General features: G+C 35.0%; 1 protein-coding gene across 1 annotated transcript in view; it reads left to right on the forward strand.

Annotated features, from left to right (window-relative positions):
* The window catches only part of LRRIQ1 (leucine rich repeats and IQ motif containing 1), a 201,070-nt gene that overhangs the window by 135,408 nt on the left and 41,646 nt on the right, over positions 1 to 24,016 (forward strand). The window contains exon 22 of the mRNA XM_036252998.1: positions 280 to 381. Coding sequence (XP_036108891.1) covers positions 280 to 381 — 102 coding nt within the window. The remainder of the gene's footprint in view (positions 1 to 279; positions 382 to 24,016) is intronic.

A 24,016-nucleotide genomic window follows, 5' to 3' on the forward strand; every position in this document is an offset into this window, starting at 1 on the left:
GATGATGCCATAACTGGAAATATTAAATGTAAATATTTTCACATCATTCACACTTCTGCTTTTTGTATTAAGTAGTGGCTATGTGCTTAATCAGATAACCAACAATATGTACATGGTTAGTTACTCCTTCATATTATGAATCTTTAAAAAGTAACATCATCATTTCACAGAGTTTTATACAGTGGTTATCATATCTTAATATTGTAAAAAATAAATAGCTTTTTCAGAGAAGGAATGATCCAGAGCTGAATTTTTGTTTTATTTTGCCATTTTGTCTAGATGCCAGTGTGCGCCTAGCAGTATTCAAAAACAATGAAAATAAAGTTTCTGTTACAAAATCAATCAAGAAGATACAACCCAAGAGAGATAGTTACTTTGAAGGTATGGTTTAATCACAAATACATAGAAAGGTAAAATATATAAAGATGAAAAATTTTATTTAAAACAAAATTTTTAAACCCTCAGTAGTACTAAAGTACATATGTGAAAAGTTATATCTAAAATATAACTAAATCAAAATAGGGTTCTAGGAGCTAAAATACTAATTTAGTATATTAGTATATAGTAGTTTAGTATTTATATTGATGCTTACATAAATTTAAATTCATTTTATTTTTTATAATGCTGTATCATTATTGTTACTAATTATATTTAAATTTTACCATGACAGAGAATATTAGACTATATCAATAGAAGTGATCAGATGTTGAAATGATATTCTAGCATATTTTCTTTACTGCCAATATACACAAATTGCATTGAGCAATCAAAATTAAACTCTGAAATTTTATTTTATTTTATTTTAAATTTTTATTGTTGAGTGTAGAATGTATTACAGATGTTCCTCATTTTCCCCCCATTGACCCCCTTCTCCCCACTCCCGCCCTCCCACCTTTTCCAACACTATTGTCTGTGTCTTTGGTTTATTTCTTCCCATCCCCCAACCCCATTCCCTTTGAGGTTTGTCAGTCTAGCAATGAATTTGTACTTCTTAATCCCTTCACCTTTTTGACCCATTCCCCCAACCCCCTTCCCATCTGGCAACCAATAAAATGTTCTCTGTATCTATGAGAATGTTTCTGTTCTGCCTGTTCATTTTGTTTGTAGATTCCATTGTTGATAGATATGTATTCATTGCCATTTTGTTTGTTCATATATTTTATCCTTTTCTTCAAAAAGACCCTTCATCATTTCATATAATAACGGTTTGGTGGTGATGAACTCCTTTAACTTTATCTTGTCTGGGAAAGTCTTTATATGGCCATCGATTCTAAATGACAGCTTTGCAGGATAGAGTAATCTTGGTTGTAAGTTCTTGCTTTTCATCACTCTGAATATTTCTTGCCACTCCCTTCTGGCCTGCAAAGTTTCTTTTGAGAAATCAGCTGACAGCCTTATGGGAACTCCTTTGTAGGTAACTAGCTGCCTTTCTCTTGCTGCTTTTAAGATTCTCTCTTTGTCTTGAATCTTTTGCATTTTGATGTGATGTGTCTTGATGTGGGCCTCTTGGGGTTCATCTTATTTGGGACTGTCTGTGCTTCCTGGACTTGTATGTCTGTTTCCTTCACGAAGTTAGGAAAGTTTTCTGCCATTATTGTTTCAAACAGGTTTTCAATTTCTTGTTCTCGCTCTTCTCCTTCTGGCACCCCCAAGATGCGAATGTTGGCATGCTTGAAGTTGTCCCAGAGGCTCCTTACACTATCCTCATTTTTTTGGATTCTTTTTTCTTTTTACTGTTCTGATTGGGCATTTTTTGCTTCCTTATATTCCAAGTCGATGGTTTGCTTCTTGGATTTACGTACTCTACTATTGAATCTGTGTAAAATATTCTTTATTTCAGTTAATGCCTCCTTCATTTCTGACTATGCATCTATCATTTCTTCTTCTTTTTTTTTTTTTTAATCCTCACCCTAGGACATTTTTCCATATTTTGTTCAGATAGAGTGTGAGGGAGAGAGAGAGAGAGAAACATCAACGTGAAAGGGACACATCGAGTGGTTGCCACCCACACAACCCAACCAGGGCTGGGGACAAACTGCAACCGAGGTACATGCCCTTAGCGGGAAGCGAACCCAGGTCTCTCTGGACCGCCGGCCGATGCTCTAACCGCTGAGCCAAACCAGCCAGGGCCATCCATCATTTCTGACTGGTCCTTTTTTATGCTCTTGAGGCCCTCACTAAGTTCACTGAGATTCTCACTAAGTTCATTGAGTATCCTTATAAGCAGTATTTTGAACTCAGCATCTGTTAGGTTGCTTATCTCCATTTCGCTTAGTTCTTTTCTTGGAGTTTTGTTCTGTTCTTTTATTTGGGATCTATTTCTTTGTCTCCTCATTTTGGCTGCCTCCCTGTGTTTGTTTCTGTGTATTACTTAACGAGCGGTATGTGGCTAGCTGAGACCAGATGCTGCTTATTTGAAAGAATTTAGGAAAACCTGAAGCAGAATCCAAGACAGGCCAATCCTATGGTTAAGCAAGGGGCAACAGCTTGGGTGGGCCTGAAAGTTGGGTGGGGCAGGCCTCAGGGAATCATTGGGGCGGGGCAGCCAGTGTGAGCCAGGTTGCTGGAGTCCCTGATATGGCAGCATCTGCGGCCCAGGGAAGGGCTCACCAAAGGAACAAAGGCCTCTGACAGCACATTTGTCAGGGAGAAAGCCCCCTCTCCAGCCCTCGCTCCAGTGCCAAGCAGCTCAGTTCTTCCCTGTATGTCTCTGGTGCCCCTCGAGCTGCCTCCCCTCTGAGCTTAGAGGGAAAGAGTCAGATAAGTCTGTGCACGGGCCCTTTAAGGATCCGCCTGGGTTTCCAGCCGCGTCAGCTTCCCTGAGCCTCAGATCCTGCTGTTTTTTCCAGCCACAAGTTATGGGGACTTCTCTTCCTGGCACTGGAACCCTGAGCAGGGCACCTGGTGTGGGACGGGGACCCCTCAGTCCTCAGGAAGGACCTTCCCTGCCGAGGTGTCCTCCTGATTTTTATCCACCACACGTGGGTGTGGGACCAGCCCGTCGTGCCTCTGCCCCTCCTACCAGTCTCCATTAGGCTGCTGCTTTAATTCCGTAGTTGTAGGACTTCCATTCAGCTTGATTTCAGGCAGTTTTGAATGATGGTTGTTCTGTAGTTTAGTTGTAACTTTGATGTGGTTGTGGGAGTACACACAATCCGCTTTTACCTACGCCGCCATCTTGACCGGAAGTCGACTAAACTCTGAAATTTTAAATAATTTACTGTATCTGAAGCTTGCCCTACTCACTTTTTGGGTGAAGTATTTGCACATATAAGTGGCACATTATATTTCTGATTTCAGCATTCTGAATAATTATGGACTTATATTATTAAACAGAAATTTTAAATGTAATAGAATGGCAGACATAACTTAAAAACAAATTTGCCATTGCTTTCTCTTTAATATTGAAATGGCCATAGTTTTACCTATTCTTTTGGATTGTAATTTCTAATAGCAAAAGGAGTCAAACATATTTGAATGGAAGTGAACTAGAGTTTTTAATACTTTGCCTTCTATACATTTTAAATAAATCTTAATATTTATGCATTATCGTAGCATGATTGAAAATATACACATTTTGATTTGCATTTCTATTCAGTGATTTTCAAACTAAAGAAAAATTGATAACCACCAATTTTATGCTTTTCTAGATATGCATATTAAGTGTGTAGGAGTAAAAGATGTGGGGTTTAGCATTTTCTTCAAAATATATAGTAATAAATATACATAGAAAGATAGATGAAGCAGGTGTGGCAAATTATGGATATTGTTAGATGAATAAATGATAGTATATGGAAGTTTGTTTTACTATTTATTTTTTAATAGTTAAAACTTTCCATAGTACAGTATTTTAAAAACGTTGTGGCCATTGAAGGTGTCAAAAACAATATTTCAAAAAACATTATGGATTACTATTTTACTGGAATTAAGATGTGTTTTCAATATAAAATAAGGCTTCTATTTTAATCAGGGTTTATTTTCTTATTGCAATCTTAACTTCACAACTCACTATTTTACAAGAAAGAGTGGAAGTGGACATTTCTGTACTCTTCCTGTTCTTAAGGGAAATACTCATGGTGTTTACCCATTGAGTATGTTGTTGGCTATAGGATTGTTACATATGAACTTTATCATATTGAGGTATCTTGAGATATGATCCCTCTATTCCCACTTTGCTGAGAGTTTTTATCAAAATGGATGCTGGATTTGTCTAATGCTTTTTCTGCATCTGTTGATATGATTATGTGATGTTTATCCTTCATTTGTTTATGTGATACATCACATTTATTGATTTGTAACTATTGGACCAGCCTTGCATCCTCAGAAAAAACCACTTGGTCATGGTGTATTATCTTTTTAATTAATGTATTGCTGAATTCTATTTGCTAATATTTCTTGAGGATTTGGCATACATGTTTATCAGGGATAATTGCCTGATAAAAAATTGTAATTTTTTTTCTTTGTTGTGCCTTTATCTGGTTTTGGAATTAGCATAATGCTGGCCTTGTAAAAAGAGCTTGGAAGTCTTCCTTACTCTTGAACTTTTTGGAATAGTTTGAGGGGGACAGTGTTAGTTCTTTGAATGTTTGGTAAAACTCCCCTGTGAAGCCATCCAGTCCAGGACTTTGGTTTGATGAATTTGTTGATTACTGCTTTAATTTCTTTAGTTGGTATTGGTCAATTCAGGTTTCCTAATTCTTTCTGATTGACTTTTGGAAGATTGTATGTTTCTAGGAATTTTTTCATTTCACCCAAGTTTTCCCATTTGTTGGCATGTAGTTGTTCATAATATTTTCTTACAAGCCTTTGTATTTCTTTGTGTTAGTTGTTACTTCACTTCTTTCAGTTCTGATTTTATTTATGTGGGTCCTCTCTCTTTGTTTCTTGATGAGTTCTGGCTAAAAATTCATCAACCTTGCTTATCTTTTCAAAGATCCAGGTCTTAGTTTCATTGATCTTTTGTCTTGTATTTTTTGTCTCTGTGTCATTCATTTCCACTCTGATCTTTACTATTTCCCTTCTTCTACTTAATCTGGGCTTTACTTGTTCTCTTTCTAGTTCTTTTAGTTGTAGGTTTAGATAATTTATTTGAGATTTTTCTTGTTTCTCCAGTTAGGCCTGTAGTGTTATGAATGTCCCTCTCTGGATTGTTTTTGCTGTTTCCCATAGATCTGAGGTTGCTGTGTGTTCATTTGCATTTGTTTCAAGGTATCTTTTGATACTGACTAACAAAACAGGTTCAGAGGCATGGATGCATGGAACAGGTTTACAGATCTCAGAGAGGAGGGGAGTAGGGAGGACAGGAAGAGACTAACCAGAGAACCTATATGCATATATGCATAGCCCATGTACAAAGACAGTAGTGTGGTGAAGGCTAGCAGTGGGCAGGGACTGGGTGGAGGAGGACAAAGAGGGGGGATGGGAGACATCTGTAACTATTAATAAAAATAAATAAATTTTAAAAGCAAAAAAATTAAACAGTGGAAATTCTGCTAAAATCAATAACTCAACAGATATTATCTGCTAAATAGGAGCGTTTTACTTCAAAAAGGTAGTGACTAGGAAGAAGGATGATTGGGGCATTTTTGCCCTTTAATTTAGCGCATACTTAAGAATCAGAAGGAATAAATTTACCCTAACATGCTCTATTCCATTTAAATGTGAAGATAAGTAACTATCATAAATAGTATATATGTACATATGGTATATTTATTAATTTCTGTGGTAATATAAAATATACTAGAAATAGTTCAAATAGTGATAAAGATAAAGAGAACTATAGAACGTGGAACATTTCCACATGTGCTCTATAATATGTGTATTTTTGTTTTCTTTCCCATATGAAATGTGTTTAGTTTTTTTTCTACCTCAGGTTTATTTGGCATTTCATTAATTTCACTGAATGGTCTTTATGTATGTACCAGATATTCTAGTGACTAATAGTTATGTTAAGTCTTTTTTGAAGGAATGATCTTGGGAAAAACAGTTGTACATAGCAGAACCTTTTTATCCCCCTCATTAAAATGTTTATTTCTGCCTGCTTTTTAAGGGGGAAAGAATAAGACAAGGATAATTTGATCATTGCTGGCCAGGTTGAACCCAGTGTTATCTTTAATTGCTGCTCTGGCTTTTCCTAATCTGCTGAACTTTTTAAATTTTCTCTTCCTAAAACCAATGCCAAATTTAGACTTCTGACTTTGAACAAGAACAGAAGCTAGATAAGCCAGCAAAAAATTAGATCTGACCCAACAATCTCAGAGAGGAAGGTTTAGTTTCTGCCTTTTCATTCGCTGGGACAATTTTACTTGATTTTAAAATCAAATTTTTAAAGTTTTCAGTCTGGTGTCATCATCAGTAACATGCTTCCTATTTATCCTCTTATAAAACGTAAAACTTATACATATCATATGTCCATATATACCATAGATGTTCAAATATTTTTATATTTAATTTTTGAGTTTTAAAGGCATTACCAGACCTTTAAGTTTTGGGGTTTTTTTTATCCTCACCCGAGGACATTTTTCCATTTTTTGTTCAGATAGAGTGGGAGGGAGAGAGAGGAAGAGAGAGAGAGAGAGAAGCATCGATGTGAAGGGACACATCAAATGGCTGCCACCCACACGACCAACCAGGGCCGGGTACAAACTGCAACCGAGGTACGTGCCCTTAGCGGAAACTGAACCTGGGTCTCTCTGGGCTGCAGGCCGATACTCTAACCGCTGAGCCAAACTGGCCAGGGCAAGGATTGTTTTCTTAAATAGTTTAAAATATAAATGGAGATACACCATGCGAGTGAGTATATGATGTCTTTGCACATGCTGCTCTCTTTGACAAATTGGACTCACTGTCCTGTACATTGCAGAAAATCTCTTCACTTGACTAATTCTTAGGCATTAATGCCTTAAGAACACTTTTCTGTTTCTACCTTGGGACACCACACGTTGTGTTTTCACAATATCCTGAATAAACATTTATCTTCCATATAATTTAATGTGATGTGATATAATAGCCTCTTTACTCTTTCCTGTCATTTACTATTTGTACAAGACATTGTCCCGAGTACTTTAATAACTAATTAAATTCTCACAGCAATCTTTTGAGATGGGAGACAAAACTTCATTATTTTTAGAAAAGTGACTATCTGCTTGCACTAACTAGGAATGAAATATTGACTAGCAAATCTCGTAGTCTAATTTTTATTTTATTCTATTTTTTACATCTCAACTTGACTAACAGAGAGAAAAGGACTTGAGGAAAGAGTCAGTAGCCAAAATAAATAAAATTGAGCCCTAGCAAGGTATCTCGGTTGGAGTGTTGTCCCATACACCACAAGGTTGTTGCAGGTTCTATTCTTAGCACATATACTTAGGTTGTGGTTTCGATCCCCTGTTGGGGTGCATATGGGAGGCAACCAGTCAATGTTTCACTCTCACATCAATGTTTCTCTCTCTTTCTCTTTCTCTAAAAATCAATAAAAACATAGTATCTAGTGAGGAATAAATAAACAAATAAATAAGTCGGAAGTTCAACTTAGAGACAGTTGAAGATCAATAGCCACATTTTAATTTCTGTTTTATAAATGCAATATGGTAGGCCCTGGATGGGTTGCTCAATTGGTTAGAGCATCGTCCCCATACACCCAGGTTGTGTGTTCATTACCCCATCAGGGCACATGAAAGAATTATCCAATGAATGCATAAATAAATAAAACAAAGGGTCAATGCCGCCCTCCCCCCCATTCCTCTCTCTCTCCCTCTAAAATCAATCAATAGAAAAAAAAAAAATTAATATGGTAGCCTTAGCTTAGAACAATAGCTATACTCCATATCATGGCCCACCTGACTGTAAATGTAAGACTTCATTTCTGTTCCTCAAATATGATAAACAATTTCTTTCTTTGGGGCTTTTGTACTTCTTTCTGCCTAGAAACTCTGCCCCACCCAGGCCGGTTTTGCTCAGCGGTTAGAGCGTCAGCCTGCGGTCCACAGAGACCCGGGTTCAGTTTCCACTAAGGGCATGTACCTTGGCTGCAGTTTGTCCCTGGCCCTGGTTGGGTCGTGCGGGTGGTGGCTCTATGTGTCCCTTTCACATCGATATTTCTCTCTCTCTCTTCCTCTCTCTCCCTCCTGCTCTATCTGAATAAAAAATGGAAAAATGTCCTCAGATGAGGATAGAAAAAAAGAAACTCTGCCTTTCACACTTTGCACAAGGGCTCCTTTCATTGTTGATTTGCATTTCTAGTTCCATGAGAGGGCTTTCCCATACAATAAATCCTAAAGTAGCCCTTTCCTCTCTACTCATTTAGTCTTTGTCATGACATCTGCTACAGTCATAAAAATTATCTGCAATTATATTATTTATTTATTTAATGGTTTTATGTTTTGTTTCCACCAACAGAATATAAGTTCCATGAAAGGAGAACCATTATAGTCTTTTTCATTGTTAGATCATCAGCACCTAGAATAAAGACACTTAAGTATATAGTTGGTACTCGAAAAATATTTGAATAAAGAAGAAAATAAGTCTATATGATACGCTTATAATGAAAACTTTCTAAATATGGTCCAGGCACTATCATACCATTTGTTAATATAAGGTTTGAACCACTTAAATTGTCTAAAGGAGTCCTGGGAAGTTTGGCTCAACAGTTAGAGCGTCAACCTGTAAAACAAAGAGTTGTAGATTAGATTCCAGTTAAGGGCATGTACCTCCATTGCAGTTCAGTCAGGCCCTGGTAGGGGTCCTGTGGGAGGCAACCAATCGATGTGTTTCTCTCATGTTGGTGTTTCTCCTTCTCCCTCCCAATCTATCTGAAGATGAATGAGAAAATATCCTTGGGTGAGGATAAATAAATAAATAAATAAATAAATAAATAAATAAATTGCCCTGGCCAGTTTGGCTCAGCGGTAGAATGCTAGCCCACAGACTGAAGAGTTGTGGATTCAATTCTGGTCAAGGGCACATAACTCGGTTTCAGTTCATCCCCAGCCCTGGTCGGGGTCACATGAGAGGCAGCCAGTTGATGTACCTGTCTCACGTCGATGTTTGTGTGTGTGTGTGTGTGTGTGTGTGTCTCTCTCTCTCTCTCTCTCTCTCTCTCTCTCTCTCTCTCTGTGTCTCTTCCTCCCTACTTCCCACTCTATCTGAAGATAAATAGAAAAATAAAGAAATAAATGAATAGTCTAAAGGAAAAAATTATTATTAGAATTTTGTTTAGTAAAGCATAAAACTATAATTTAAAAAAGCTATTTATCTATTGATAAGGGGAATTCAGGGCATGACAATTTTGAGTCAAGGAGTAGGCTATTAAAGTCTTCTTTGCATCATTTATAATTTGCATTTTCTAATTTTCCCCCAAATTCAGCCACAATAGACTATATATACTCTGTTCCAAAGTGTATATATATGCATATATTATATATACCTTATGTATATGTGATTTTCATGTTATATATAAATATAATATAAATATATATACATGACATATATACACTATATATGCTTCATGTATATGTAGATGTATTAAATATACCTACATATATATGCAGATATAAATATATGATGTATATATGGTTTAGTAAAAAAATAGTAAGGCATTTTTAAGCTATTAGAGTTTTTTTAAATGGACCATAGTATGTAGCCTCTGAAATATTATTATTTTTATTTTTTATTAAAAAGTAAATGAAGACTTCCCTGTCTGATAATAGAACTATGTAATTTAGAACAACCCTCCTGCAGAGAACTACAGATATCTGAAATTTTATTTTTTAAAATCTTAAAGAAGACATTGGAGAACTAACAAGTAAGTAAAGAGTTATGAGTCAAGAAGGAAATCTAGAGAGCTGAGAAACTGAAGAAATGTTTTGATAATGTCACCAATCTAGGTGAAATGAAAATAGACTTTCTATTAGCCTCTTGCCAGAAATAACCATAAACAATCCCCCAAAAGATAACAAGTTTCAAATTACCTCTATGTTCTTTTTATACAATATTTGGCACACAATAAAATAAACTGAGGAGGAGATGAGACAACATCATTGAACACTGTAAAACACAATAGACAATAGAAATTGAGTCAAGATTTCAGATATTTAAGAATTTAAAGGAAATATACATAATAACTTTGAGGATATAGAAGAGGATATTAATATTTCAATAAGATATTTTTAATTCTTGGTAATATCTATTTTTTTACTTTAATTTTTAAAATATTTTATTACAGTTGATAGACAATTTTATATTAGTTTCAGATGTACAACCCAGTGATTAGACATTATATAATTTACTAAGTGATCATCCTGATAAATATAGTACCCACTGGACTCCATACATAGTTTTTACAATATTATTGACTATATTTCCTATACTGTACTTTACATCCCTGTAATTATTCTGTAAGTACCAATTTGTACTTTTTAGTACCTTCACCTTTTTTACCCATTCTCCTAAACCCCCTCCCATCTGGCAATTGTCAAATTGTTCTCTGTATCTATGAATCTATTTCTGTTCTACTTGTTTATTTATTTTCTTTTTTAGATTCAAATCTTGATAGTTATGTATTTATTGCCATTTTACTATTCATATTTTTATCTTTTCTCTTTCTTCTTCTTAAAGAGGACCATTTAACATCTCATGTAACATGGTTTAGTGGTGATGAATGAACTCCTTTAGCTTTTTTTTTTTTGTCTGGGAAGCTCTTTATCTGTTCTTCAATTCTTAAAGACAGCTTGGCTGGGTAGAGTTATATTGGTTGTAGGTCCTTACTTTTCATGACTTTCAGTATTTCTTACCATTTCCTTCTGGCTTCCAAAGTTTCTCTTGAGAAATCAGCTGACAATCTTATGATAGCTCCCTTATAGGTAACTAACTGCTTTTCTCTTGCTGCTTTTAAGATTCTCTCTTTATCGTTAAACTTTTGCATTTCAATTATGATGTGTCTTAGTGTGAGTTTCTTGTGTTCATCTTGTTTAAAACTCTCTTGGCTTCCTCGTCTTATATGTCTATTTTCTTCATCAGGTTAGGAAAATTTTCCATCATATTTTTCACACATTTTTAATTTCTTTCTCTCTCTCTTCTCTTTCTAGCACCCACATTACGCAAATGTTCGTATGCTTAAAGTTGTTCCAGAGGATCCTCATACTATCCTCATTGTTTGGATTCTTTTTACTTTTTGCTGTTCTGATTGAGTGTTTTCTGCTTCCTTATTTTTCAAATCTCTGATTCGATTCTGGAGCCACCTGGCATTAGGTACAAAGTGATCAGTAAATGGATGCTAATTTTCTGGGCTTTGAGGTGCACAGGAGAGGTCAAGCTGTGAACTAAGGCCAGATGCTGCTAGTGCCTTGCCTTGGGGCCACTTAATGAAAGGTGTGGGGCATGCCAGATGCTGCTTGTTTGAGAGATTTTAGTAAAGTGTGAAGCATAAACAAAGACAAGCCATTAGTATGGAAAAGCCATTGAAAACAGCTTGGGTGGACCTGCAATTCAGGTGTAGCAGGGTTCTGGGGAATCACCAGGGCTGGGTGAACACTGTTACCCAGGTTGATGGAGACTCAGATATGGTACTTGTCTGCCAGTTCTATGGGGGTGAGGGTTGAGAAAAAGAATAATTGCCTCTGCCAGCTCTTCTGTCTGGGGAAAAGCTGCTCCTCCAGCTCTTACCTTGATGCCATATAGTTCAATTCTGCCCAGTTTGTTCCTGTTGCCTTTCCAGCTGCTGCTCTGGCACTGGAGCTCAGAGAGCGTGAGTTTGAATAAGTCCATGTGTGTGCTCTTTTAAGAGGAACAATTGGAACTCCAGAAGCCTTCCATTTCACCCAGACACAATTCCTACTGATTTTTAAAGCCAGGAGTTATAGGTACTTCTCTTCTGAGCAATGGAACCCTGGGCTGGGGGTCCTGGCCTGAGGTTGGAATCCCTTGCTCCTCAGGGAAGACTTCTTCAGCCAAGATACTCCTTCTGACTTTTATCCACCACACATAGACATGGACCAACCCCGTCCATATCTCTGCCTCTCCTGCCAGTTTGAATGTAGCTTCTTGTTTATATTCTTAGTTGCAGCACTTATATTCAGCTAGATTTCAGGTGGTTCTGAATGATGGTTGTTCTGTAGTTTAGTTATAATTTTAATGTGGTTGTGGGAGGATGTGAGTATTGCATTTACCTATGCCACCATCTTTCCTGGAAGCCTCAACAAGATATTAAACCTATAAAAATATTTAAATGAAAAGTCTGTAGCTTAAAAGCACAACTTAAGAACTCAATAGATGGATTTAACTACAAAAATGAAGAGAGAATCACTTGGTTGAAAAATAGCTCAGAAACATCCAAAGTGAAGCAATAATGAAAAATAATATAATATACATAAAAGAGAAGAAGAGACATGTGAACTACAAAATGTCTAACACACATGTAATTGCAGACCAAGGAAAAGAGACAAAAGAGAATGGAACAGAAGTAATACTTGAGAAGTTAATATTTGAAAATTTAACAAAAGTGAGGAAAAACTTCAAGAAATCCCATGAATCACAAAGAAAATATATACCAAGGAAACTACACTCTAACACCTCATAGTAAAACACAAGAGAACAATTTGAATAAGAGCCAGAGGGGTGGGGGTAGGGAGTAATATTATCTTCAAGGGAGCAATACTAATTAATGAGTTCTTAAATGCAATCATGAAAGCCTAAATAAAATTGTCATGTTTCATGTCTCAGCCCCACAAAATTCACAGGTTGAAGCCCTTAAGTGTGACTACCTTTGAGATAGGGATTTTAAGGAGGTAATTAAGATTAAATGAGGTCAAATGAATGGGTCTCTGATCCAATAGAACTGTTATATTTATGAGAAGAGGAAGAGATACCAAGAATGCCTACTCAGAGGAAAGGCCATAAGAGAACACATGGAAGGTGGCCGTCTGCGAGCCAAGGAGCGTGGGGCCTTGGGAGAGATTAAATTTGGTAGCACCTTGATCTTGGACTTCCAGCCTTCAGAAGTGTAAGAAAATACATTTTTGTTGTTTAAGCACCCAGTCTGTAGTATTTTACTATGGCAGCCCAAACTGACTAATACACAATGTAATGATGTCTTCAACGTGCTTAAAGAAAGGTTCTACCATGAAAGTGCCCAACAAAACTTTCTCCTTCAAAGATGAATGCAAGACACTCCTGCCATTCAGCTCTCCACCTGCTGCCTCTCCGAAGAGCCTCAACAAAGAATGAGGAGGACTCCTCGATTCCTAAGTCAAAGTTTCACAGAGAAAATGGGAAAGATTACTGGTTTTAGGGGAAGACCGTGGCAGCGTTTTTTATTATCCCTGTTGTACCTTGCCCCTGAAAAAACTTCTGTCCTCACCTGTATCAGGTGCCCATGTACTTACTACCTAGGACACTATCTATATATCTGGGATAACCAATAATCCTATCAAGGTCTCAGATAATTAGTATAAAACATTATAAGTTCACAATCACGTATATTACTATTCTATCTAAAGAAGGCCATATAGTAACAAAGTAACAATGCATTTGGACTGAGAGGTCTTAGGTTTGAATTTTGTACAGAGACACACTTAGATGTATGATCTATGTCTTGGTTTTCTCTAGTGTAGTTGGGAACACTGATCTTTACTCCTCACAATATTTTGAAAATAAAATGATAATTTTATCTTCCAGATAAAGAGGATAAATATAAAAACCCTTAAACACTAAAATTTAAGTTGAGATAGTTTTAAGACACACTAACAAATATGGGAATATTAGGAAGGAGTAACAGTAATAGAATTTTTTAGTTGAGAAAATAAAAACATGACTAATAATGGTAAAACAAAATCTTAAACCATCAATGAAATATGAAAACGATCTCAAACTGAAAGTTTTAGGAATTAAAAGTGTGATGAAGACGTTATTAAAATAAATAGGTCTGGGTTACCTTTGCAAAATTCTCGAACTTAATTCTTTAGATAGGATTAAACAGTCTCAACTCAGGAACACCAGACTTATTTGAGAATCTTGACATCTTACTAAAACAAGGAAGAATAAGTATAGGTCTATATAATAAATGCTAAGGCCCCAAGCCCTTCCCCTACTCAGCTCTCAGAATGCCGATAATCATGTTTTCTAGTAAACCTGAGCACCCATAACACAATACCAAACATTTGGTGACTTTAAAAACAGAAGATTATTTCTTACAATTATGGAGACTAGGAAATCTTAAATCAAGGTTCTGGCATATTTGGTTCCTGGTGAGAGCTCTCCTCCTGCCTTAGAGATGGCTGCCTCCTTGCTGTGGATGCGTGTGGCCTCTTCCTGGTGCGTGCACAAGGAGAGGGAAAGGCACTCTTTCTCCTCTTGTAGGGTCACTAATCTCATATGAGGGACCTACCCTTATGACCTAGTCTATCCCTAATTACTCCCAAAGACCCCCATCTCCAAGTTCCATCACACTGGGAATTAGGGTTTTAACATAGGAATTTTAGGTAGGCACAAACATGCAGTCCATAGCACTATGCCTTTAACCTCCAGGAAAAATATTAGAAGAGTATTTCTGGAGAATTTTATTAGTCAATGAGAAAGCATCTAAATACTGATATCAGATATTTCCAATATAGGACTCAGGTAGGTCACCTTAAGGTGAGTATCTCAGATGATAGGCCTCACTCACTTGTATAGAGTTTCCTATCAGCTGTATCGACTGCCACCATAAAATGTAAGCACACAAATGAGGATTCTTAAACATCTAAAGAAATGTATAAAATTAGAAATAGAGGAAAAAACTAACAAACATGATAATCAACTTGAAATAAACAGATGGTACCAAGTGAAAAAGCCCCCAAATACCATGAACATTCTCATAGGCATTAGAAAAGATTATATCCATGAAATAAAAGAAAGGTCAGAGAACCTAAAATATCTCTTTGAAAATAAAAACATGATAACAGCAGTGAAAACTTGGCAGAAGATAAAGTTAAAAGATAGAATTTAATTTTTTTTTTTCCAGAAACTTGAGAAAAAAATACAAAGTGATGGGAAACATGAGGAAAAACAAAGAGAAGAGACTTAGTCCAGGAGGTGCAACCCTTGATAAATAATAGGTGATCCGAAAAGAGAGAACAATTTATTTGTGGAATATAATAAACATAACAGTCTGGGGAATTGGGTAGACCCAGAAATGTGGAAGTAGGGTACAGATTGACAACCCTCAGAAGAGGGAGTGGTAGGGTGAGGGGAGAGATAAACCATAGAACTTATATGCATGTATGCATAACTGATGGACATGGATAACAAAGCTGGGTATGGGGTGGGGGAGATGGGGAGGAGGGTGTTGGTGGGGAGAAAAAGGAGAAACATCTGTAACAAAAATAAATTAAATAAAAAATTTAAAAAAGAGAGAGAACTCAACAATAACAAATAGATTGAGGAAATTATCAAAGTAATCATTCCTCAAAAATGCCAAAACGAAGGCATACCAGTTTCCAGATCAAGAGGGCCAGTAAATGTTAGAAAAATTAATGAAAATGAACCCATTTGTGTGGCACAGCTTTGAAAAAATGTCATAAAACCAGGGACAATGGAAAGAGCCTAAAAGTGCTCCAAAAAGGAAAAACATATCACTTGCAAAGTATCAGTTATCTAAAAGTCATTGAATTTCCCAACAGCAACCTTAGACATTAGAAGATAATAGGACAGTATATTCAACATTCTTAGGAAAAGTTATTTCCAACCTACAATTTCATAAAGAAGAAAATCATTAATAAAATTTTAAAATATACAAAACATGCCAAGTCTTAATTTATCTTCCTTGTAACCTTGCTCAGGAAAGTGTTGGAGGACCTCCTCCACAAAAATGAAGAAGTAAACTATAAAAAGGGAATACATGAGGTCTAACAAGGAAAAGAGACAGTGGAATCTTTATGATGATGGTGAAGAAAGATCCCAGGATGACAGCACATGCAGCTTAGAGAGTAAACACTCCATGATGACAGAAAACACAAGCAATCTGTTTGAGAAAAGAAAATCTTACTGATTGTCTGATATGCTGGAACATATTTGCCAAGAGTTACACTCTCTAGAAAGAGAGTTTTGGGGTGACCTATAATGTGTGTATAGAACACTAATGCATGAATATATAGTAGATGTACCCTGATAATACAGAAGTTGGAGACTAATGATTGTACATAGAAAACTAACCACATGTAAAAAGTTAGATAACTAAATGTGAGAAAAAGTTATACAAGAAAGGAAATGTAATCTGTAATTGTGTCATTTTTTTCTATCAGCAGCTGTGTGTTTTGAGTTCCATCAACACGTTTTAAATTTGAAATGCAGTAGGCCTTTACACATTAAGTGTATTGCCCTTTGAGGAAGAGCAAAGGAGAGGAGTCGACATAGCATCCTTAGTATAGTGAAGATCTTGTGATACCTGGGCATCTGGTGTCCTAGCCACTCTGTGCTTAGGAAATATGTGGGCTTGAGAGATGTGGCTGTGACTGTATGGACAAGCTCAGCAAAAGGAAGCCGTCAGCTCTGGAGATCCCAGCAGCTTTTATAATCAGTTAGTCATGCAGTCTTCCCTGCTAAATGACCAGCTAGTAACCCACTGCACTTAGGGCTATGTAGCAAACTCCAATTTTCTGGCCTAGTTGCACCTCATCAATATTGGTTACTTATTGCTCAATACACAATCTCAACAATGAGATAAAAGCTAACGTGCTGGGTCTGGTACAGCTGAATTCTCATTGATCTCGGATTGAGTAAAGACTAAGTGCTAACAAGTTTTTGACCTGAAGCTAAAGAAAAAGAGAAAAAAACAAAACAGAATAATCTATTAACTCTTCCTTTCTGGTGTCCTATATGGCTCATTTGTAAATGATAAATACATAGTCATAAATAGGTAAGTCATGATCTAACCTAAAAGTATAATCAGTCTAGGAGATGGGAAGAGAGGGTATACTTGTGTATGGTAAAGGTGTTGGAAAAGGGATACTTATTCCCCTGACTTCTTAATATCAACATAGAAACAAGCTATATATCTGCCATTGAAAATATGATCCTATCTCAGTTTTAAGCTAGTACTCCATCCATCTCTTGTTTTTCTTTATCAAGCTCCTTAGGCTATCAGTGTCTTTATTCCGTACCTTCTGTTCACTCTACATTTCTGATTCCTTCAAAATGCATTGTGAGCTTTGGTTTTCTTCCATTGTACTTGGAACTGGAGGCACAAATAAAAATGTGAAACAGCTTCTGCTTCAGAACTTCGGCCTGATGAGAGACAAACTGATCGATTTAAATTTATAATCTCATGTACAATCCTTTTGTAAAGTTATGCAGTGTATACTCTGGTCACATTCCCATCATTCTACTTAAACTACATTCATTACAGTGATCACTGTTAACTTAATTGCTAAACTCAAGGTTTTTCACCCTCATTCTACATGTCTTTTCCTTAGGAATTGCTCTCCCTAGAATTTCTCCTCTCCCTTTATATATTTAAAAAAAAAATGTATTTATTGATTTTAAGAGAGAGGCAAAAAGAAAGAGAGAGAACATTGGTTTGTTATTTCACTTATTTAAGCATTAGTTGATTGATTCTTGTATGTATCCTGACTGGGGATTGAACTACAACCTTGGTGTATCGGGACGATGGACGCTCTAACCACCTAAGCTACCCAGACAGGGCCTCCCTTTACATATTCATTTCCACCCTCTCCTGTTTGTTGCACTACTCCATTCTAGTTGTCTTCTCTGCCTATTACTTAAATATCAATAGTCTATAGCATTTGTCTCTTACCTTATTCTCTAGTCCACATATTTATTTACTCATAGAGGAGATGTTAACTTTGTCAGACATTATACTAGATCTCAGGATACAAAGATAGAAAAGACCTATTCTCTGTCTTTAAAAAACAAAACAAAACAAAACAAAAAAACTACCCTTGAGTCCAGTTGAGGAGGCAAATAGACAATAGAAAACATGGAAGTAAAAATGAGACCTATTCTCATGGCTTGATAAAAAGGTCGAGATATAAAATACCTAATTCTTTTGCATAACTGATATTTGCAGGCAATGACAACTAAATATCTATCTCTATCCTTCCTGCTTTGATTTTCTAGGCACTTCAAACCCAGCATGTCTAACATGAAGTGTATTATATTTTATCCACTTTGCTTACCTGTTTGGATTTTTCTAATTTTCTGTTTCTGTTAATGGCATCATTAGCCATTCACTCAACCTAGAAAAATCAGAATTATCCTTAATTCTGTTTTCTCATTTGCTGAATATAAACACTATTCCCACATGAGCCATTGCCTGCAATGTATCTTGCCTTCCTTGAAATATTGTAATAGCCTCCTTTCTAATATTCATACATCTCTCAATCTTATAAATGCTATCACCTATACTTGTACCACAATGTCTTTCTAAACTGTAACTCTGCACACAGCACACCCTTCAAAATCTCGCAATGTTTTTCTACTTGCTCTAGTACAAGTTCCAAGGACTTAAGTATACAATTCCCTTTACAAACTGTTCCCAACCTGCCTGTTCCAGTGCCACGTTGTACCTTTTCTTCCCCACCCCAAAATATTCCCTAACCATATTGAACTACTTCAATATATTCCCAACCATAATGGACTTCTTGTTCTTTACCCCGAACGACCCGCCCTTTATACTTTTATGCTATTTCCTTTCTCTCTAGCAATTTTTTTACCCTTCCAGTTTCAGACTTCTACTTATCTTTCATGACTCAAATAAATTTTATTTCATCTATAAGTCATTTCTAATACTACTAACCCTCTCTCAGACCTTTGTCTATTGTCTCTTTAATACGGTCCTATAACTATATGTTTTTCTCTATTTCTTCCCCTGACTGGAAATCTTTCCAAGGTCGGGGATCAAATCTTAGTGATAGTTCTGTCTCCTCCCATCCCCACAACCTAGCAACAATATTAGATTCATGTACATTAGGCACTCAATAAGTATTTGTTGAATTAATAAACAGTTCTGACTTAAAAAAAAAAAATACCTTTGGATTCTCAGAAACACTCCTCCTGCCAATTGCTATTAGTCAAAGTCAGATATTGGCCTATGCCCAACTTAAACTTACAACTCATTCAGTGTTCACATTCAAGCTTTAGGTCCCACTGTCTTGAACCTTTTCGATCTATTTAGCAAACTTGGAAATTCATTTAATCATTTCCTACTTGAGCTCAACCAGCTGTGAGGGTTTGGATTTTGAAAAACTTCATCATTATAAACACTGTCCCTTCATTTTAAGGTTTCATAGTTTTTAAAACACTTTTTTGAAAAATAGAGATGAGTAATATATCAAAGTCAAAAAAGGTTTTTATATTTTTCAGAATACTAAATGATTTCCATATTCCACTGAGATTTTATACTATTTTAATAGAACTGTGGGATCCCCTGTGATTTTTCTAGGCTTTACTACCTTCTACAAGAGTTTTCAAGATCACTATTTTAATTTTTAAAAATGATAGTCAAATTAATGGTTAAGAGAGTAAGCTCTGAAGCCAGACTACCTAGGTTTAAATCCACAACTCCACCATTGCTAGTGGTATGACTTAAATCATACACGTAACCTTTCTGTCTTTGTTTCCTCATTTATAAAATTGGCATAAGGAGGTAAAATAATATATAGGTCTCAGAGTTGACTAAATGAATCAATACATGTAAAATGCTGGAAATAGTACCAAATGCATAGTAAGCTCCATACATTTTGGGTGTTGCTCTCTGTTATCAGGAACTATAGCCATGTACAAGGAAAACAGTACAACTAGGAAATTGATTATACTACCTAAATAAATTTTGAAATATTATATTTTGAAATATAGTTTATGTGTCTCAGAGAAATTTATTATGCTTAGACAATCATTTTTCCATAGAAAGGGATTTTCCAGGTGAAGGTAAATGCATATACCTGAGTGAATAGACAAGATGCAGATTTTGGTCAATGATCCATTCTACTCTAAAGTTTAGCTAGATGAATTTGATAGGCAGCTTTAATCCATATTTCTAAAATTGATGTCAATCAATCAATCAGTCACACTTCTGGCATTAACCTACCACCCCTGGTGTATATGCTATCTCTTGTCATTTCTTTTCTTCACTCTGTATAAGGTCTTGAACCTACGTAGCCCATTGAAGCATGAATTAGAGAAGAAACTGATATCTCTAAACATTCCAGTAATAAATCTAATTATAAAAATTAACTTAGTTTTTATCCTCCACTTAGAGATCAACTATTTTGATTCAGCTATTGATATGTTTTATAAGATAAAATTTATTTTGAAATTTTATTGAAGAATAGAAAAAAGCTAATACTTTCAGACTTGCTGAGTTGGAGCAGTGAATGGGTTTTATCTAATTCTTGTGATTCTAGAATTTATAATGTTTAACAATTTTACAATTTATCAACATTACATAAAAATATTATTTCTTAAAGTTTTCTAAAATAAATTATATGGTTCTTTGCACCAGTGATCTTAAATTGTATATGAGAATTTTCTATTTAGAGCAAAGTAATTATATTAAATACTATTTGCAAATTGAAAAGATATTATTATAACTAATATTTAGACAATATTAATAAATTAAACCATTTACTAGTGTCAACATTTTATCATCACCAATGCTAATCTCAAAGTTGTGAGTTACTCAGAATTGTCACTGATAAACGACATGCTAATGTCCCAGTGGAATTGTTTTTGTGGTGGTGTATACCTCGAAGCTGCTTTCCAATTTCATGTTTTGCTTGCTTCCATTCTCATGGATTTGCACATGTACATATATACAATATTCCATCTGATGAAATGAGTTCTCATTTTTGGCATGTATTGTAAAATTGGAATTCATGAATTTTTTCTTAAATTGCTTGTTTTAGCAGACACTATATCGAAACCCAGGCTTTACATGTGAAATATTCTTTAAATTTAATTTTATGTTTTTTTCAATGTATTTCTGGTAATTTTAGAAGATTAAATGTTCAGATATATTAAGTAAGCTTTTATATTGCTATGTGTTAATAATTTATTTGAGTATTTTAATATGTAAAATATTTTTTAAATAACTTGAATGTTCATAATAAAAATCCCATTGCATTTGGAATCTTAAGACCTAAGAATTTTAAATCTATTCTCCCCCCAAAAATCTACAAAATCCATACTTTTACACTTTCTTTCAAAGAAAAAACTGTTCTTGTTTAGAAAATACTAATAATTATCTCCAAAAAAGTCATCGAATTACCTCAGAGTTTAAAATATCTTACTTTGGGAAGAACATAAAACACCTAAATTATTTTCTTACAACTCATCTCGCCCATGATTAGAAGAAAATGTTGTAGAAATAGAAACAATGGCCAGGGTTGGTATATAAGAAGGAGAATAGACCCTTTTATGCATTTTTATTTGACTATTAACTAAAATTGTGTGTGCCAAGATTTAGGTTAGTTGAAACCCCCTACAAACTGGGCTTATGGAAACAGTAACTGATCCTTCTAACATTGTGATTTTTAATACACCACGAGAATGCATTTCCCAAAAAGGGTAAGATCCCTATCTTGAAATGTGATGAAATGCTTTAAAATTTTTTATAGTAGAGGAGAAACATCTTTCTTAAAATTTTAAATCATATAGTTAATATGAGCTCACACAATAGACCCTGGCACATTAAAATATTTTCTCATTTTTTTAAGGGAATTAATGGCTCTTCACCATCCCTTTAACATGTAAAATGAGTAAGTTACTTGTGTCCAGTACATCCAAAAAAGAGCCAGGATAAAATAAACATAAGGGGTTGGATATCTTGGAAAAAATCTGTCATGGGTTTGGGTTAATCATCTCCAGAAGAAATTCAACTTGATGCCTGAAATGTAAGACTTCTTGGAGAAAGCAGAAAGGCCCGAGGCAGTGTTGATCTGAAGGAGTGCTCTCCATGGGTCAGAGCTGCTCTGCTGGCAGAGTGCAAACCCAGTTCACAACCGAGGCCTCTGAAAAGTTGTAAAAGACTGCAGGGGCCTCTTCCCGTGCACGCACTCCAGCTTTGGTTACATAGTTTTAATGGCCCAGTTTCTTATTATAAAATAAAACTTAAAAATAAAATCTGTGCTTAATTTCCAACTTTCTGTCCATCAGTAACAGGATTGCTTCCTTTAACATTTGTGGACTAAAACATCTATTTCTTAAGTTTTGGTGATCATACAGAAAAGGTATGTCAATATGGAATACCTTTATTTGGTACAGTTTTCATAACGTCCCATTCTTCGGCCTCCTAACATTGAAAAATGAGTTATTCAGAAAATACTTTTGCTTAATTATTTTCTATCAGTTTTTATACAGTTTTAAGTTATTTTTTCCAGTTATCTGCTGGTCTTTGCATAGACTTTCTGACACTGCATGCCTTGGAAACTGTGCAAAATGATTATTTTAATTTTCAGTAGTGACCATGGACTCGAGAGAAACTGATCTAATGCTAAATGACTCATATCAAATATCTACTCATTTTTCCCCAACTTCCCCCCATTTTACCTATTTTCATCATCAAAGATAGATTGTATTCAACTGATATAAAAACAGGAAAAATATTTATTATGGGCTTGGGTTAATCATTGTTATACAGGACTAATTATATGATTTATCCAGTATAATAGTTAAATGTGCTGCTAAATTATCATGGCAAGTTTCAAGTCTACCTTAGAAGAAAAATAACATAGGGAAATATCTTTGCTTTTACTGGTAGTTTTATTGCACCCAACTGCCAAAGGAGTTATATTAACATTGGATTCAGATAAGTTGTTAATTGAAATATCTGTGCATATACTACAGAGTGTTCCTTTCTGTAGATATTTAAGACTCTTTACTTATACTATTATAATCTGTTTATACTCTGTATTTTTAATTGCTATAATTATATAGATATAAGCTGACTTATACCAGTAAAGAAAGTTCAACCTTTAAACAACATAGCAGTCAATCATTTCAATGAATAGAGTCCTAAGTGCTGAAGCATTTCAAATCCTTTTTCATTTGACCATTCAGTGACCTGATAACTATTTCCTGTCCCTAAATAAGGTTGTGACCCAGGTCTTAGAGTGCGAAACTCAGATAATTTTAGAAACAAGCCAAATGCCATAGAATTAAAGAAGTAGATGACAGTTTGACTAAAATGCTTTCTTTTAAATTGGATTGATATATCATAAGTATGAAAGAATCAAAATGAAATATATTACCTTCTATTTGTTCATGTTTAGAACTGCCAAAATCATTGATTTTATTGCCCGTTAGGATGGATAATCACCAGGTGCCTTAAAAGATTTACTTGCAGTAAAATTCCTCATTTCTACTCTTTTAAGGTAATTCAGAACATAAATAAATAAACTACAAATAATACTATGTCAGTAGCTCACCAGAATAGTTTGAAAACAGTGATTTTCAAAATTAACTACAATTATATATGTACATGCTTATATGAATATATGTTTATATGAGTGCAATATTTTGTCTTTATTAACATTTATAGCTAGAGAGTCTAAAATAATGAAAGAATAACCATAACAACAACAAAAAGCACCTACACATTTCAGAAAGTATGATAGGAATGTTTCTAACCACCTACTTGAGCTGCTAAAATGCCTTTGGCAATTGGATTAAGAGAAGGAAGACGCTTACAAGTGCATTTTGCTGATCTGAAAACGTAATTGACATATAGATTGTTTTGATAATTTTTTTGGATTTTCCATAATTTGGATGTGAAATATAATGTTATGAAATATTGATTATTATAATGAGGTCAAGAAATGTTTCCTTACAACAACAGTTTTAAGTTTAACATATGTTTGCTACTTTTTCTTGTACAATTATGAATTCAAATATATTAGTACTAAACTTAACAATAAGATTTTTTTAAAGTAATACTGAGAAAAGTCTCTGAAATTGACATTTAGCTGTTTAAACTAAGCTGAGCTTTACACTTCCACAAGGATCATATAATTTATCAAATAATATAAAT

The sequence above is a fragment of the Molossus molossus genome, unplaced genomic scaffold (assembly GCF_014108415.1).
Source record: "Molossus molossus isolate mMolMol1 unplaced genomic scaffold, mMolMol1.p scaffold_m16_p_10, whole genome shotgun sequence".
NCBI classification, from domain to species: Eukaryota; Metazoa; Chordata; class Mammalia; order Chiroptera; family Molossidae; genus Molossus; species Molossus molossus.